At 42.4% G+C, this 16,662-nt stretch overlaps 1 protein-coding gene across 1 annotated transcript in view; it reads right to left on the bottom strand.

Moving 5' to 3' along the window:
• KMT2C (lysine (K)-specific methyltransferase 2C) overlaps nucleotides 1-16,662 on the bottom strand; it is a 110,689-nt gene that overhangs the window by 31,349 nt on the left and 62,678 nt on the right. The window contains exons 27-33 of the mRNA XM_015426350.1: nucleotides 13,792-15,599; nucleotides 11,684-11,795; nucleotides 9,852-9,930; nucleotides 8,948-9,011; nucleotides 7,429-7,661; nucleotides 5,376-7,073; nucleotides 796-1,008 (exon numbers count right to left, since the gene is read on the bottom strand). Coding sequence (XP_015281836.1) covers nucleotides 796-1,008; nucleotides 5,376-7,073; nucleotides 7,429-7,661; nucleotides 8,948-9,011; nucleotides 9,852-9,930; nucleotides 11,684-11,795; nucleotides 13,792-15,599 — 4,207 coding nt within the window. The remainder of the gene's footprint in view (nucleotides 1-795; nucleotides 1,009-5,375; nucleotides 7,074-7,428; nucleotides 7,662-8,947; nucleotides 9,012-9,851; nucleotides 9,931-11,683; nucleotides 11,796-13,791; nucleotides 15,600-16,662) is intronic.

Raw genomic sequence — 16,662 nt, 5'->3', positions numbered from 1 at the left:
AGGTTTGTAAAAAAATCTGCAGTATGTTATATCAATGTACCATTATAACAGTATGTTCAACAGCAAGTTTTAAAAAGCCAGTCTCAAGCCCTTCCATCATGGAGATATGCCTTTCCCTTTATATCTCAGCAATGGAAAGGGCCAGAGATATATTGTTATAACAGTATACCAATATAACATGAGCCTGCTATGTGGAAAGGGTGGGATACAAATCTAACAAAATAAATAAATAAAAGTATTCAATTGCTGATTTTTTTTGAAAAAACAAACAAAAAGTCCTCTGGTGGCAGGGGGCAGAAATGGATGCTGCATGGACAGGATTGGGGGAAATGTTTGGCATATAGCAGCTGTCCAGGCTTTACTGAGATCTTTCCCAAAACGCTAAAGTAAAGTAGGTTTGAGAAAGACAGGAGGGGGGAATCCTGTGAGGAGCATGAATGTACCACAATGATGTGGAGGAGCAGGGGGTGGGGAAGACAGCTTCCCAAAAGATCGAACCCAGGGCAGATAACCCCTGTGGAAATGGCCCAAGTTAGAGAGTGCTGTACACATATTTTTCAATTTCCCTTTAAAAAGCAAAGGTACTGAAAACACAAAACATTGGAGGAGATGTCAACATCTTGTACTATCCAATGGGACGGGAGTGATGCCTTCCACTGGCAGAAGAGTCTCCTCCACCGTGGGAACGGATCCATGGGATCCAGCCCATCAAGAGACCAAGACGGAGATGGACTTCTTACTCTGTTTTTCATGCTTATCTCTAATGAGGTGATCCTTTCCCGCCTCATTGCTCACCTGTTTTAACTGCATAAATGTGTCAGCATTAGGGTAAATAGCCTGTTTTTCTTCTTCCTCTTTTTTCCTCTTCTTAGATCGAGGCGCTGTCTTCTCACCTGCCCTCTGAGTTCGTTTGTTTCGCTGCTTTTTCATTTCATGCCCTACATCTGCTCTTTGAAGCTGGCTGTTACCGCATCCAGGTGGGCCCTGCAATGGATTTCCTAGTGATTGCTTATGGGGAAAGGAAGATAAAAGGTGTAAGCTATATGAATTTAACATTTTGCTTTATGTTTTTATAAACCTTTTTGGAACACAGCATTCTTACCAAAGCACTCACATGTAACTACAACAAACCTGCTTTGTTCTCTTTTCATACTGCAGTAGTCACTGTAATGATATAGTATTTATATGCCCATCTACATTCCAAGTGGGAAGAAACAACCTGACCATAAAGAGCCAACTCCAATGTCCCATACTGCTGTCTCTGTTCATCTTTCTCAATTTCTCCCAGGCTTCTTCCAACCCCCCTTGCCTTTACCTGCTCCCTCATCTGTCCCTTTCCCTCCTGCCCTGACACTGCCCCTTTCTTCTTTGCAAGGCCAAGTCAGATCTCTCTACGATGCCCCTCAGTGCCTCCTCCTTCCTGTTTCTCTAGACTGCATGCTTCCCTCATCCCACTCTACAGCCTTCTCATCCCTATCTATACCAGGGGTGTCGAACTCATTTGCTATGAGGGCCGGATCTGACATAAATGAGACCTTGTTGGGCCAGGCCACGTGTGTCATGAAATGTAATGCCAGGTAGCAGAGATATAAGCTTTATAAAGGACACAAACACAAAGGGGTTTTTTTAACTTAAAATAAAAAGATGGTTAAAACATTAGCACTCTTGCAATATTTTGTTTATTTAACAGTGTCTGATAACTGACACTTCTTGCTCTGAATTATTGCCTGTGCTACTGCAATCTTGAGTATGCTGTTTAGGTGTGTCTCTTTAAGCTGCAAACCTAGGATGACGCAGCAGCAGCAGCACTAGAAGAAGAAGCAGAAGACAGCAAGTTCCAATGCAGGCCTGATAGAAACCCTCCAGGGGCCTGATCCGGCCCCCAGGATGCATGTTTGACACCCCTGGTCTATACCTTTTCTGCACCTTTTAGGAGGTGACTGCCTTCAGCCCTTTCTCAGTGTGAAGTGGCAGCTTACAAGTAGATCTGGGTTGGGGAGAAGAGACTGGTTTACTGGATGCTGCTGTCACAGTCCTTAAAAGAACGCATGGGGGAGTGCCCCCCCCACCCAGTGAATGGGCACAGACTTCTCAAACAAATCTTCCCCTCTGGTGATATCCTTCTTCTCCAAGCCAGTGAAAGAGCACAGAAGGGGGAAAAAATGGATAAAGACTTTCTAATGTGGATTATTTGGGGGGCCCATGACTCAGTATGTTAAACCATTACAGAAGTCATTATTTTCAGAAAATGTCAGTTAAGTCAGACCTTTTCAGATTTGTTTCAGCAAAGAGTGATGCACCCTTTATTACAGGATTGTTCAGGCACAACTGAAGAGCCCAATGAACCGAGAAGACAACCACGTGAAACATTTATTACAACTGGTGCTGCAGAGAAATATTCAGGTCTCATGTGTGCCATGTTGTGCCTTTACAGCTACTCAGGTTTCTTTGCCAGCTGTATCCCACTTCTTGGATAAGAAAGATTTGGCCAGTTATCCCATACTTTGATCACGTCCGGATTCAATTACCTACAAGGGGTCTTTGAAAACTATCTGGAAACTCTTAACTAGTACAGAGTGCAACAGCGAGATTACTGTCTGGTACTTCTACTCAAGAACCTATTTCACCATTCATTAAAAAGTTGCACTGGTGATTTGTTTCCAAGCAGAATTCAAAGAGCTGTTTTCTGGGACTGAGGCTCCTTAGGGACCGCCTTCTACTTATAAGCCTGCCCAGACATTAAGATCAAATCAGAGGCCCCCGTTGAGAGCAGCGCCATTTACTGAAGGGGCACAAGAGACAAGAACCGGCCGCAGAACTCCATCCCTCCTTTGCATGCCTGACTCCTCTGGTGTCTAGGTTTGACGTATCAGGTAAAAACAACTATACTCTGACAGACTTTTAATGATTAGTTTTAGGTTGTATAAATCTCATCATCTCCTGAGCTTTGTGACTTTATTGGGCCAATAAGGATCAATGGCAAAACACAAATTTTCTAGTTTTCCCATGCAACAAAATAAGTTCTCAACTGCATTTTAATGCATCTCTCTACAGATCATAACATCAAAAACAAAAAAAAAGTGTTGTTAAAGACTAATAGACAGAGGGTCTAGAGAAGCCAATCATTACAAATATATCAGAATACCCATGCTAGAGAAACACCACTATTCCTATACGATTTTTTCCAAGTATTTCTTAGGTAGCTATTCCATTTGTTTTTAGAATATTTGAGGGGCCATAATAGAGACAAAACATACAGCTAAAAGAATCAGCAGCTTCATTATTTGAGGGCTGTCTTCCAGTGAAACAAATTAGCTCCCTGATCTATGATTTTAATTAATGTAAAACTAGTTGGGTTCCTAAGAATCAGTCACTAATAGGGCTGCCAGCCTCCAGGTGGTAACTGGAGGTCTGGGATTACAACTGATCTCCAGGCGACAGATCACCCTGGAGAAAATGGCCTTTTGGAAGGTGGACTCTATGGCATTATACCCCATTGAAATACCTCCCCTTCCCAAACCCCACCCTCCTCAGGCTCCATCCACAAAATCTCCAGGTATTTCCCAATTCTAGCCATTGAAAATTACTGCATTTTACACCATAATATGAAAATCACATAAAACCATATGATATACAGCATTTACTCAAATGCAAGACTAGGTATTTCCCCAGGTATAACATAAAAAAAGAGGAGGACATCTTCCATTTGCATACAAGATAGTAACATCCAATAATACTTTTAAAATATGTATACAAATTTTAAGGGGGTCATCTTCCCTTCAGTAAATATAGTGGTTTATTTACATACAACTAACACTACCAATAGATGCATTCTAGCACTGTGAATACAATAGCAAGATCCAGTATTCAAGCATATTAAGCAACTAACAAGTTACAATAACCACGCCCACCTTTTGTTAGGACCAACCAAAGTATCTCAAAAAATAAGCAAACTTTTGAGTTATTCAGTACTTTTCATCAGATTAGATGTTCGATTCCTCCCCACCAAAAAAGTGTAAGTGTGTGGGAGTCAGAAAAAGATGTTTCAGGGAATAATGGAAACACACCAAGTCAGCAGCTCGTTGTATCTTACAACTGAACACAGGATGTACCTAACTGGTTTGGGGATGCTAAGCGCAAAACAGGTTTCAAGTTGCACCAAAGATTGCTGGTACAAAGAAATAAAAATAGCATTCTCCCTCTGAGAATAGAAAACCTGGCAGTTAATCCACAATAGTAGATTTCCAAAGGGATGCCATGTTTAAAGTTTATGAATAGTAACACATTAGCATATTATTTGGCTAAGATTTGCTGTATATCCGATGTTCAGTGCTGCAGTCCTCCAGGCACCTAAAGTAGCTATTGATCTCTGCCACTGCTATTCAGGTAAAAGATTACTAAGTTATAAAAAGCCACACAATGCTAAATTCACATAAAGTTAAAAAGAAACAGCAAATGTAGATTTGCAGTTTCACAAATTTATCTGGTGTACAACTAATAGCAGTAAGCCATGATAACCGAACAGAACCTCCATACTCAGTGGCAGTATATCAGATTCCTGGTACACAGCACTGCATTGTTTTGCTGTACAATTCAATAGGCCATCTTGATGGCTGCTGTTGACCACAGAACTCTGGATTACAGAGACTATAATCTCATCTAACGAAACAATTCTCCTTGAGCTTCCATTAGCCTAAACAACAGTGTAGGATAGCAAAGTGGCAAAATCAATACAAAGGTTTGGATCCAGATTTAATAGGCAATTGCCACTGATTACCCTTTCCCACTGCGGACCTCCCTTAAGGTACCCCTTTCCCCTTGGGTAGCTTTTGGTGGAGATAAGTGGGCTACAGAAGGGAGGGGAGGCAAGAAAGTTCCATTCCACTAATGGAAAATTTAGTCTGGATTTAGCCTGTTTATACATACATATTCACTCTTCCCCCCCACCCCCCAGATCTTTTACATCTAATTTTAGCCACCACGTATGTTGTACAGGAAGAGCAGAATTTGAAACTGTGATAAAACCTAATTAGATTGGCTAGGAGAAGGAAATGAAATGCTGCTCCAGCCAGAGAGGATCAGCTGCTGGATTTATGTATTCAAACCCTACAGGAGTTGGCAAAAGGGTTCATGTGCTCAGGTTCATTATTTCCGGTTTTATGCGGTGATCCTTGGAGGAAGTAAAAGCCCTTGTTGCCCCATCTAAAGCACAATGAAGGGAGTTGTGTCCAACCAATGCCCTCAGCTTTAGAAATGGGGGGGGGGGGTTAGGCACTGGCCTTTTAATAAAGAATCAACACAATACATTTGTATTTATGTTGTATAATAATGCTCAACATTCTTGAGAGTCTGGATGACAATAAAAATGTGCTTACCATGCTGCTTTCGGCTGGGTCCTGTTTTGCCACAAATTTGCTCTCCTCAGTGCTCTCTTCTGACGGGAAGCCGCTTTTTGATTTCTGATTGAGAAGAGAGGCAGATTTTTTGTTCTTAAGCAAGTGTTTGAGGAGTTCGTTCCCCGATTCCCCTTTTGCTGCAGGGATGCTGGTAGGTTGTGCCTGACCCTCTGAGAAAGGGGCAGGCAGCGCAGAAGCTTTATCCTCTTCCACTTTAATGCCACTTTGATTCTCCAACTTAGGCTCAGCTTGACTAGGGCATTGATCAGCTTCTGTCTTTTCCTGTCTAATTTCCTGAATGCTCCCAGAAGCATCTGTCTTGACCTTGTCTGTCTCTGGCTTTACGCTTGATTGCTCAGGCAATTTGTTTTGTGGCAAATCACTATCGGAGAGCTGACCTTTCAGTTCTAAGGAAGACTGACTCTCCGCAGCATTCAGAGTTGATGAGCCTGGCAGTTCTTCCGCCTCCGCCTCCCCTGGATGGTGTGAAAGTTCACCAGGCGTGCTAACTGTTGGGGTGGAGACAGAATCTGAAACAATTGGTGTTGGGGGTGCTGTTATATCTGAGTGTGGTGTTGACGGGGTATTTACTGATTCAGCATCATCCTCTTTTTTCTTTTTTCTTGTTCTTTTCTTTTTGCCTTTCTCCTCCGGAATGATATCAGAATACAGCTGAATGAGAGACTGACTTACTCCAGGGCAGTTGGTTCCGTGGGTCATGCCGCTGTCCTGACTACAGGGGGAACCAGGGACAGCTACAGGAGAAGCTGCAGGCAAGCCAGGGGCAAACTGAGGCCTAACTGGGTACTGACTAAAACCGGCCCCAGAGACACTTCCATGGGATTGTTTAACAGAATGGAAAGTGGGACTTCCATCTGGAACAGGGGGTCGATCAGGTCCAAAAGGGGAAGATCCCACAGGTTGTTGCTCACTACACAGTAGAAAGTTGGGCGCAGATGCACTGTTCAACGGTCCTTGCTGCAAAATGGGTCCCATTTGTTGCTGTTGCTGTGGAGACTGCTGAAGGGGCCGTGGAGGCTGTATGAAATCACATGGCAGGTCAGAATTGAAGAATGGTACTTGGGACAAGGAAGGCCTAGCATTTAATTCTGAGCCCACTGTGCCATGTTGCTCCATTTCCATTCTCTGCTGCAAAGCTCTCTGCCGATCCACCTCCTGCATAAGCTGAATCCGTTGCCTTTCTTGCTGTTCTCTCAAACGTTCCTTTCGTTCCCGCTCCTGGAAGCTTTCGCTGAACGGGTTATTGTCATCGAACTCGACACGTGGCGGTGGCCCTGACTGCACGCTTGCACCAGGAGCTGACACAGAAGTGGGTGTCACGGGATTCAACGGCAACTGTGCTAGTGGAGGCTGCAGCCTTGGTGCATTGTGGGAGATGTGTGTTGGGGCAGTGTTGGGAGGCTGCCACCCAGGCAAACTTGGCATCCGAGGTTGGTTGGGTTGCCCAGGAACACCAGCTGTATGCTGCTGATGCTGAAGCTGTTGTGGTACCATCGGGAAGCTTTGCTGACCCATTGCTGGTGGTGATCCTCCTGGGACCATTGGGGGCTGAGAAGGCATGCCGGGCATCATGGCATGAGGGCCTATGCCACACTGTTGCTGCTTTATTCGGTACTCTTCGATGAGTTCTGCATGCTCCTTTTGTTGCTTTCGTATCTACAACGTAAAATTGTCATTAAGGGATATTCATAGGGGCATTGCTTTCTATTCTTCAGTTTGCAGACATATGGGGGGGAAATTAACCAAAATACTGAAGCCTTCTTTAACCTTTTGTCTAGCTGAAAAGCTGGAGAATGTTACTGTCTATGATATGCATAAATCTTTGTGGTTTTCATAGTATAAAATAAATTTAAAGATGTCTAAAGTCTTCACACCATAGCCTGAATCTTACACCTATGTATTTTGCTACATTCACCACCTCTCCTGTCATTTTTTTAAATCACTGCTGTTGTAATACAGTCTAATTAGTAACAATAGCATTCTGCCAAGCCCACAGCCCTCTTCCCCTTACCTGTTCCAGCTCCTTTTGAACCATACTCTGCTGCTCCGTAACATGCTTAAGCTGCTCTGCATCTTCTTCCGGGAATTCTCGGCCTGCTTTTTTCGCAGTACGCTGTTTCGCAGAGAGCGCTTTTTTTGATTTTCTGTGTGCTCCGATTTGGTCTTCAAGGAATTTCTGCTGCATTTGAAGTAGCTGCTGTGTCTCTTGCAGCCATTCTTCATATTGCTTTCTATGTGAATCGTCTGGGGGGAGGGGACAGAAATCAAACAATATTTTTAACTATTCAAATTGTTAAAAAAATGTTTTTATTTTTCAGATATGCAACACTCCTGTAACAAAGATCTTATATAAACACATTTTTAAAGATTTCAAACCTCTCTTTGTAGCCTAATTTTCAGAAAACAGAGTCTCCATTTCAAACCTCTCTTTGTAGCCTAATTTTCAGAAAACAGAGTCTCCATTTCAAAGGACTCCTATAGCATTAGCATTTTTTTGTTTTACTGTAGGTACGATAAACTGAATAATTAAGATATGGAAGTGAAAGCTCCACTAATAAAATGGGCCTAGTTCTGAACAAAGTTATTTCACTTTTACCATTTTTCTTGTTATAATTCCATGTAAAAAATGTATAGGTAGTTCTGTATATAATTCCTGATAATCACCATACTTCATTAATGCAAGGTAAAAGGAAAAATAATGGATTTCAATATAGTTACGAATACGAACATATTTTCTCAATAATTTTGCAAAATCTTGCTCCAAATTTTTGCCCCAACTGGACAATTCCCCAAAATAAAATCTATGATTACTTTTTGATATTTTAGCAGAAAAACAAATTATTCATTGTTATATAACTCGTTATTATAGCATGTAGGATGCTACAACTTGAGTTAATGAATATAACTCATTCATTAATTTAAGAATTTTTGTTGTTAAATAATGAAAAGATTTAGAATATACTCTCAGATACTGCATTGTTTTACTCAGTTTTTATCTCCAGTTATATAGTTCTTGAGTTGATCTGTTTCACAGCACAAGTGCAAAACAACCATATACAAAATTTTTTGAACAAAAATAAAATATCTTTTCAGTGCTATTTGAACATTCTCATACGATAACCTTCTTCCTTAATTTCTGTCATATCACATCTGTAAAATTTTAAACCATATAGGTAAACTTTTGTTTAATATCTTCAAAAAATCCAAATTTAAGACTAAACAAATTTGACTCTTTCTAAACAATATAAACTGTACTACAATGAGTCCACATAATTATTTTTTTAAATTCTATATGTTTTCTCTGGCATTTTTTTCCTGTGGTGTACCATGTTTCAAACATTTATTATGAATTGGTTCAGAATGTCTTCATTATTTCATTTGAATGTTCTAATTTAAAAGCAAATGCCAGTAGTGGTCTTCAGACAGACATAAATAAATAAAAGTTACATGTACTTTGAAAAATAAAGGAGATGTTTTCTGAGTATCAAGCCAGGATCACACAAAATAAATTTAACAAGAGATATACTTACTTACAAAACCAGGACCAAAATTTGGAGGGTTTGGTCTAGAAATCTGAGGTGTTAGGTTTCCATCCTTAGAAGAAAGAAACAAACAATGCTAGAATGTGGTAACATAATTCCATTTTACAGCTGCCCTGATGAAGCAAGTGGCAGCTTGCAAAAAAGTAACTGTTTTCTATGTTTGGTTACACCGTTTCCCATATGAGATGCCCCTGCTGAGATTGAATTAGGGTTGCAGAGCTCAAGGGCCACCCTTTAGAAGCTGCTGCTTCACCCCATCTCAAAACAGACGACCACTGATATCATAGGCAACAGTGGTCTCTAGGAATTGAGGCCAGTATTTTTCTCCCGTTTACCCAATGAGTACATGAATTAATTGGATCCACAGACTTCTATTTTTGTATATTATGACTGGGTTTTTTTCCTTTCCCTTACGTATTATGCGTACTCTGTATGTTGATTTAAGACTATAATAATAAAACTAAACTAAACTAATTGGACCCAGGTTCACGCATCATTCCATCCATTAATCCGCACTGACTCACAGATTATGATTCCATTTAAGAAAAGCCATTTTACGCCAAAACGTTGAACAACAAAGAGGACCAAGAATTTTTTGAAGAATGGAAGGACTTTAAGATATATTTAGAAAAGAACTGGGACGTGAGACAAAATTTACTATGTTTAGAACAATATTAAGTACTTGATGTTATCCTAAGTTTATCTATATGGGACATGAGGGAAATGCATTGCGGGAAGCCTTTCGGGGGAGGGAGGGAAAAGGGAATATTCAACCAATTGATAAAAAGATGTAAAATGTGATAAGAATGGAAAATAAAAATTCTTTTGACCAAAAAAAGAAAAAAAGAAAAGAAAAGCCATTTTACTGAAAAATTTAGACAGATTACGTTACCTGTGTAATTGCTTGCTGTACTAGATTCTGGCCTTCCCCACTCGGTGTTCCTGGAACCGATTGACCCATAAAGGCAAATCTACTAATATGTAATACAAAACCAAGATTTTGATCTATTTTACAACTTGCATTTCAGATATAAAATAAGCAAAACAAGCTGGATGTCTCCTAGCGTTCCTCATCATTCCCTGCCATTGTCTGAAGCTTCCACCATTATGAGACTCTTTTTTTTTTCTTTTTCATTTCTTCTTTAAAAAGTTGATTTTGGGCATATCCCACCCAGCAATCTTAAGAGAGCATGACAGGATGTTATCATGACCTTTCAGCCTCCATTTTGTTGACATTGATCTCTAGTCCTTGGCCTGTAGGGATCCCAGTCCCCCAGTCCAGCTGGGGTATCCCTCAATTTAGAGTGGGCTTCCCCATCACCGGCCAGCTGGCTGACCGGGGGGGGGGGGGTCCTACCCCAAAATGATGTTTTTAGATAACTTCTGGTAAAACCAAAAGTGGCCCCAAAAACTGAAGTGTCGCCCCAATGCAGCAATTTCAAGGCCAGCTTCACTCCTCTCTAATGGGGGGGGGGGGGAGTGAAACTGATTGCTGAAAAGGCTTGCAGCCACTTTAGGCTGTTAACCTAAACTTGCTGCAAGCCTTCTCAGTGATCAGAAAAGATATTTATTGTCCCTGTTTGCTGAAGGCTTGCAGCTGTTTGAGTGGTCCCTTTCGCTTCACCCTAGGAAATAGAGTTGCCAGGTCCCTCCGAGTCCCCAGCAGGGGGGGGTTGGGGTGTGTGCTGGGGGGGGAACAGCCCCATGATGACATCATGCAGAAGTGACATCATCATGTTGGGGACTGGTGCCTGCGCTCCGATTACAGGTGCGCACGGCCCCCCTCCCGCTTCTTCCCCAAAGCATTTAAAGGATCCCTTTAAATGCTTTGGGGAAGAAGCGGGAGAGGGGCCACACACATGCACTCCTAGCCACAAATTTGGCTTTTGAGAAGAAGCAGGGGGTGGCACATGCCCATCTCCCTCCCTCCTGCAAGATTTAAAGGGCCTCTGATCAGCCCTTTAAATCTTGCAGAAGGGGAGGGAGAGGGTGGCTGTCAGTGGTCAGGCTTGGGGGCAGGGATGGGGACTCGGAGGGACCTGGCAACCCTATTCCCTAGGGAGGAGTGAAAGGGACCTCTCAAAATACCAGAGTGTCACCACGCGACATCCTTGGTGTTAATGACGTCACTTCTGTGTGACGTCATCATTGTGTTGGGGACGTCATCATGTCAGGAATGTTGCAGTGGGTCGTGGCTCTTGGGGGTGGGGCTTCCCCTTCTGGCCAGCGGGCCGGCTGCAGGCAGGAGCCCGCAAATTGGGGGATCCCCTGCTCCCACCTGGGGGCTGGCAACCCTACTTCAGAAAAACCCAGAGAGGAACAGACCCAGCCAGGCACTGGTAGCGATTATGCCAAGTATTTTGATCCATTCGTCTTGCCTAACTCATGGACCGCTGGCAACACCATACTGTAACAATTAATTTGACTCCTGAAACTGATATTTCTCTGATCTCTGCCCTGCTTTCCAAATCCGGAAAGCTTTCGAACCTAAAAGCCCCTGCTAGTCACACTTTCTCTCCACCCCCATAACCCTGACTCTTCCTTAGTGTGGAGAAGTTCTTAAGGGCCCAGGGAAGTCAATGCTGCCTCCTCCTCCTCCTCTAACTCATCTAAAAGTGTCACCCAAGATTTCCACAGCTCCCTTCCAACCCCAGGAAAATCAATTTCTATTGGTTTCTATTATTCCCTGTCCCCTAGTATCAATTACTTTTGCTTTTTTCCTACCTGTTCATGACCATTGGAGGCATTCCCATATTGTTCTGTGCCATGACCTTATTAATCCCTTTAAGAGCCACCATTTTCGCTTTCATTATAGGATCAGTGATTGCATCAAAATCTATGAAAACGAGTTTAAGAGAAAAAATATTTTCCTTATACAAAGCTGCCAGCATATAACCCCCTATTTTCACCAATCAACTCACCCACTTAGAACTAAAACTTTTAAAAAGTATTACACAACTGCAACAGAAAAACTGTGGCACAAGTCTTCCCATGTTTCAGACCGCTTAAGTGGTTACTAAACAGTTCTCTAAGAAACTCCCATAACAAGATGAGAATGGGATTCACATTACGGCAAGACAGGGCTAATTATCAGATCAATGCTGGGATGCTGACTGGCATCACAGCAAAGCAAAGTTCTGCTGGGAGCAGTATTTCTAAGGTGCCAGTTCCCCCTTAATGGGAGGACTGTGCCGGTGCCAACACTGTGATATCCCATTCCCAGGGGAACTAACCATGCTGCTGCTTAAAAAGAGATCTGGGGAGATGGGGCCTGATAATGGAATGTGTCAAGTGCTTCTCTGATGTCCATTTGCATCAAGGTTTTCAAGTCTCCCCATCCCTATGCTGGGGAGCTTCTCTGAAGTGCCTCTTATTACTGGATTTTAACTGAGCTGATCTCATTTTCTGTCTCAACTGCCGACTCAGCCTGTGTCCTGAAGTCAGTCTGGTAAGAAAAAATGTGCACAGATGTGTGCTAGATGCCCACAGAACAATGCAATAATAAAAGAGACTAGATTAAAGCCATAATAACTTCAGTGTACGGTAATGAAAAACACCACTTTTTCCGTCATGGTTTGGGTCCATTTGACTTTGGCGGCAGCAGCAGCATGCTTGAGAATAAGTGAGGAGACCTTGCCCAAGTAGATTAACAGTAAAACTAAATCAATGAATGTATCAACTTGAAGGTAATATTGAATGTGAAGTTCCCATATAGGATTTTTTCCTGAGGAAAGACCAGAGGTCTGAAACACTTTAATATCTGGAATAAGTGTTGACTGAACTTTGAGCAGACTGCTTTTGTGAATACAAGATTGTTTGAAGGATACTGACTGAAAGAGTCTGGAGCAGACTGCTATGTGCAATGTTATTTCACTGACCTTTGTATTTTCACTATGAAGGAAAAGTGGTGTTTTCCATTACTATACACTAAAGTTATTATGGCTATAAACTAGTCTCTTTTATTATTGCATTGTTCTGTGGGCATCTAGCACACATCTGTATACATTTTTTCATACCAGACTGCCTTGAGATTGTTTGTTATTCGTGTCTGCAGGTTTGCTTCAGTCAGATAAATGAAGAATTTTCAATAATTTGAAATGGAGTAATTATTCCCTCCTTAAAGCGGGGGACCCTTTCTTTTGACAACACAGTGAGGCTAAAATTTAACCCAAGATTTATTTTCCGCACATCTATGGAGCATGCAGGTTCACTTGAACCTTGAACAAAGTAGGCATAATGTCAATAAATACCTTAAGACATTGAGTCTATGCATAATCCAGTAAATATGGGAATAAGATGTACAAGTGGACATGTACAAAAATTCATGATGGTAACGAGTGGGCAGACAGGTGGACTTGTTCCTGCCTTCTTCCGCACACCCACACCCAATACGCAGTACCTGCCCCATCTCCTTCTCATTATACTAACTGACAGCGCTTCTCTTCTCCCTTTCCCAGGAGCAGCAACAAAGACAGAAGCCGCAACGGTAGACATCCCGGTCTGTGTTAATACTATTTGCTTAAGGGCTGGGGACTTGCTGAGTGTGTCAACCACATCTATCATCCACAGGTCTATGCTCAGAAAGTAATGCTCATTCATCCATTGGGGAGAGCTGCAAAGTGTGACCCTTCATACATTTTCTGCAAGGAGCAGAGACCCTTCTCCTGCCCTGCCCAGTCTTCTCAATTTTCATTCCCCACTTTCCCCATACAAATAGGATACAGATATTACATTTGATCCATCAGGGGTACCGACAGACATCTGCTGGTTTCTATGCATATCAGACAACAAGTAACTATAGTACTATAAGGAGTACTGTAAGAAAAACGTACCAATGTTGGGGAAAAATGGCTCTGAACGCTGGCGAATCATGGCCTGCATCTGCCGCTGCTGCTGCTGCTCTTGCCTTTCTTGATCCAAAAGATCCTGCAGCAGAAGAGGCTGTTCCTCTAGCAGAAGAGGCCTCTCTCGGTTTTGCTGCTGGCCTAATGCCTGAGGGAGCATCATCTGCTGGGAAGGAAGCATTCCACTGGGACCGGGACGATTCACAACAGGCACAGTTTGATTACCTGGATGCCCTGTCTCCAAGTTATGGGCAACCGGCTGGCCAGTGATGAAGCCTGGATTCACTGCTGTCCCTTGAGGAAAATTATGGCTTATCTGTGGAACCATGTTCACATTCGGAGGTAATGCGTTTTCCATGGTCTGACCAGCAGGTGTCATTAAAGTCTGTGGAATACTTGAAACGGGGTTGGCTTGTGCTGCTGGCAAAGAGTGAGGTGGGGAGTTCAGTGGCCTGACATCAGAGTTTTCTGAACTCTCGTTAGCTAGCAAACTTGTAAGAACTGGAGTTGATCCAGAAATATTGCAAGGGCTTGTTATACTTTGAGCAGGTGGTGGAGCAGAGCCCTGAACAGCACCTGGATTAGACACAGTGATTTCCTCGTTAGTATTTGCTTTGTCTGGTAGCTCCACATTACAAAGGACCATGGACTTTTCCTCTCCATCTACTAATTCTGTTTCAGTGGTAAGTGGAGTGCTTGAGGATGCCGCATTCCCATCACTTTTTTCATTTTCAGGTTGAGTTTCCTCTAATGTACTTGGAGAGAGCGCTTCTGTTTTAATCTCCGTGACTTCAACAGGTTTTTTCTGAGGAGCAAGCAAGTCTGAGGGAACTGCAGCTTTATTATCTTGAGGCTTCTGCTGGGCATCGTCTGCTTTGCCCTGGATATCATCTATAGGGACACTGAGATCCAGTTCCTCATTAAACATACCCTTTTTGTCACCCAAATCAAGTTCTGGATCTGTGTAAGCAATTATGTCAAATTCTCCTGACCTCAGGATGTCATCAAGGTGGCGATCATTCGTTTCGAGATTATCTAATGTGTCCAGCTCATCTCCTTTCCCATCCTCTGGGTCTAGATTGAGATTTTCAAGATCTTCATCAACTAAATCCTTAACCTCCACACCATCAAGGTCTTTGACATCTAAATCTTTCACAGCAGGATCATCAGGATCAAGCTTTTCCTCTAATCCACCAGCGTGCTGGGTTGGAATCTGTAAACCCCTTGGTGTCTCAGCTGATGTCGATGCTGGCAAAGGAGTTCCTGAAAAAGCCTCATTAACTGGTGGATTATTCAAAGGGCACATTACTAGCACAGGATTGGGATTCACTGGACCTTGCTGAGATGGCGGTAAATGTTCCAAGCTTGTTGACACATGCAACGGGTTGTTTAAGCTTTGAGGGTTATGCCTTGCTGGCTCCAATTGTCTTGAGCCTTGGCAGTCCTGCTGAGGTAAAAACCCTGTACGTTGTTGGTGTTGGGGAACTGTGCTTATAACAGTAGCTGAGGAGGAATTAAAAGGAAGCCTTGGTCTGCCTTCAGGCGCTCTGTGACACAGCTCAATAAATGCCTGACCCATTATATTGTGCTGTTGAACCTGAATACCTTGTGGTGGGAAATGCTGAGACAATCCAATAGGGTTACCCATCTGTGGTTTGTTGGGTAGTCTAGGCATACTGATAGACATGGATCTTCTTAGTTGTGGTGGGACTCCAGAACGTTGCATCTGTTGTGGAGGACCAAGGAAACGTTCTTGACATTGTGGAGGACCACGACCACCTCCAGAAAAACCAAATCTGGAAAAAACAAAGAGAGGCCTGTGGTTGACTTGGATGGTGTATTGAAATGTATTTAACATAATTATTGTTGCCTATTTTGGGAGCAGAATATTGGACTGGATGGACTTTGGATCTGATCTGTAAATCAGACCATGTATTCAAATTTTGGTGAGTGCAAAATCAGGATCAAAACAGAGTGGACTGATATAAATAAGAAAAAGTTAGACCCAGCATTATGTAGTGGTTAGAGTACTGGACAAAGATCTGGGAGACCCAGGTTCAAATCCCCACTCTGAGATGTAAGGTTGCTGGGTGATCTTGGGTCAGTCACACACTCTCAGCCTAACCTACCTCACAGAGTTGTTGCAAGGATGAAGAAGATAAATGTTCTAACCCACTTTGGGTCCCCACTGGGAAGAAAAGTAGGGTATGCATGAAAAGTGCTGATTTCTTATTCATATATTCCCTGAATTGTATACAAATTGTCTGTTGTAACAAAAACTTTTTGCAGTCAAATTCAACTGTTAACACTACCCTACAACCAGTGTTCCCTCTGAGTTAGTGTGAGCTAGCTTACAGTTTTTTAGCCTCCAGCTCACACATTTTGGCTTAGCTCAGGAAGGATGGCTCCAGAGCAAACTAATGTATGCAGTAGCCAAATTGCTCACTCACAATTTTAATGCCAGTAGCTCACAAAGTTGAATTTTTGCTCACAAAACTCCACAGCTTAGAGGGAGCATTGCCTACAAAATAATCCAGTTGATAGGGTCATGTCTTTTGTTTTGTAAAATTTATCCACTTTCAGAGCAAGTCTGAAATTAAGGCTCTCTGCTTGGATCTCTCCCTGATACATGGCAAGGATACTAAGCAAGACCTTTTGCTTGAAGACTTGTATTCAGAGCTTTTCAGAAGCAAAAACTAGTAGTTACCTGGCAGAACAGTATCATTCAGTGATAGGGAAGGTTGACGTTCATGCTGTTCAGTTGATAGGGTCTAAAATCTTCACAATTTGAATAATAAAATGATACATGTCCTATGGTGTCATATTTATGCTTGAGGTCACATACAAAAACTTGTTTTA

The sequence above is a fragment of the Gekko japonicus genome, unplaced genomic scaffold (genome assembly GCF_001447785.1).
Source record: "Gekko japonicus isolate JY-2015 unplaced genomic scaffold, Gekko_japonicus_V1.1 scaffold691, whole genome shotgun sequence".
NCBI lineage: Eukaryota > Metazoa > Chordata > Lepidosauria > Squamata > Gekkonidae > Gekko > Gekko japonicus.
The sequence above is the reverse complement of the archived record's forward strand: the minus strand, read 5'-3'. Positions and strand labels throughout refer to the sequence as shown.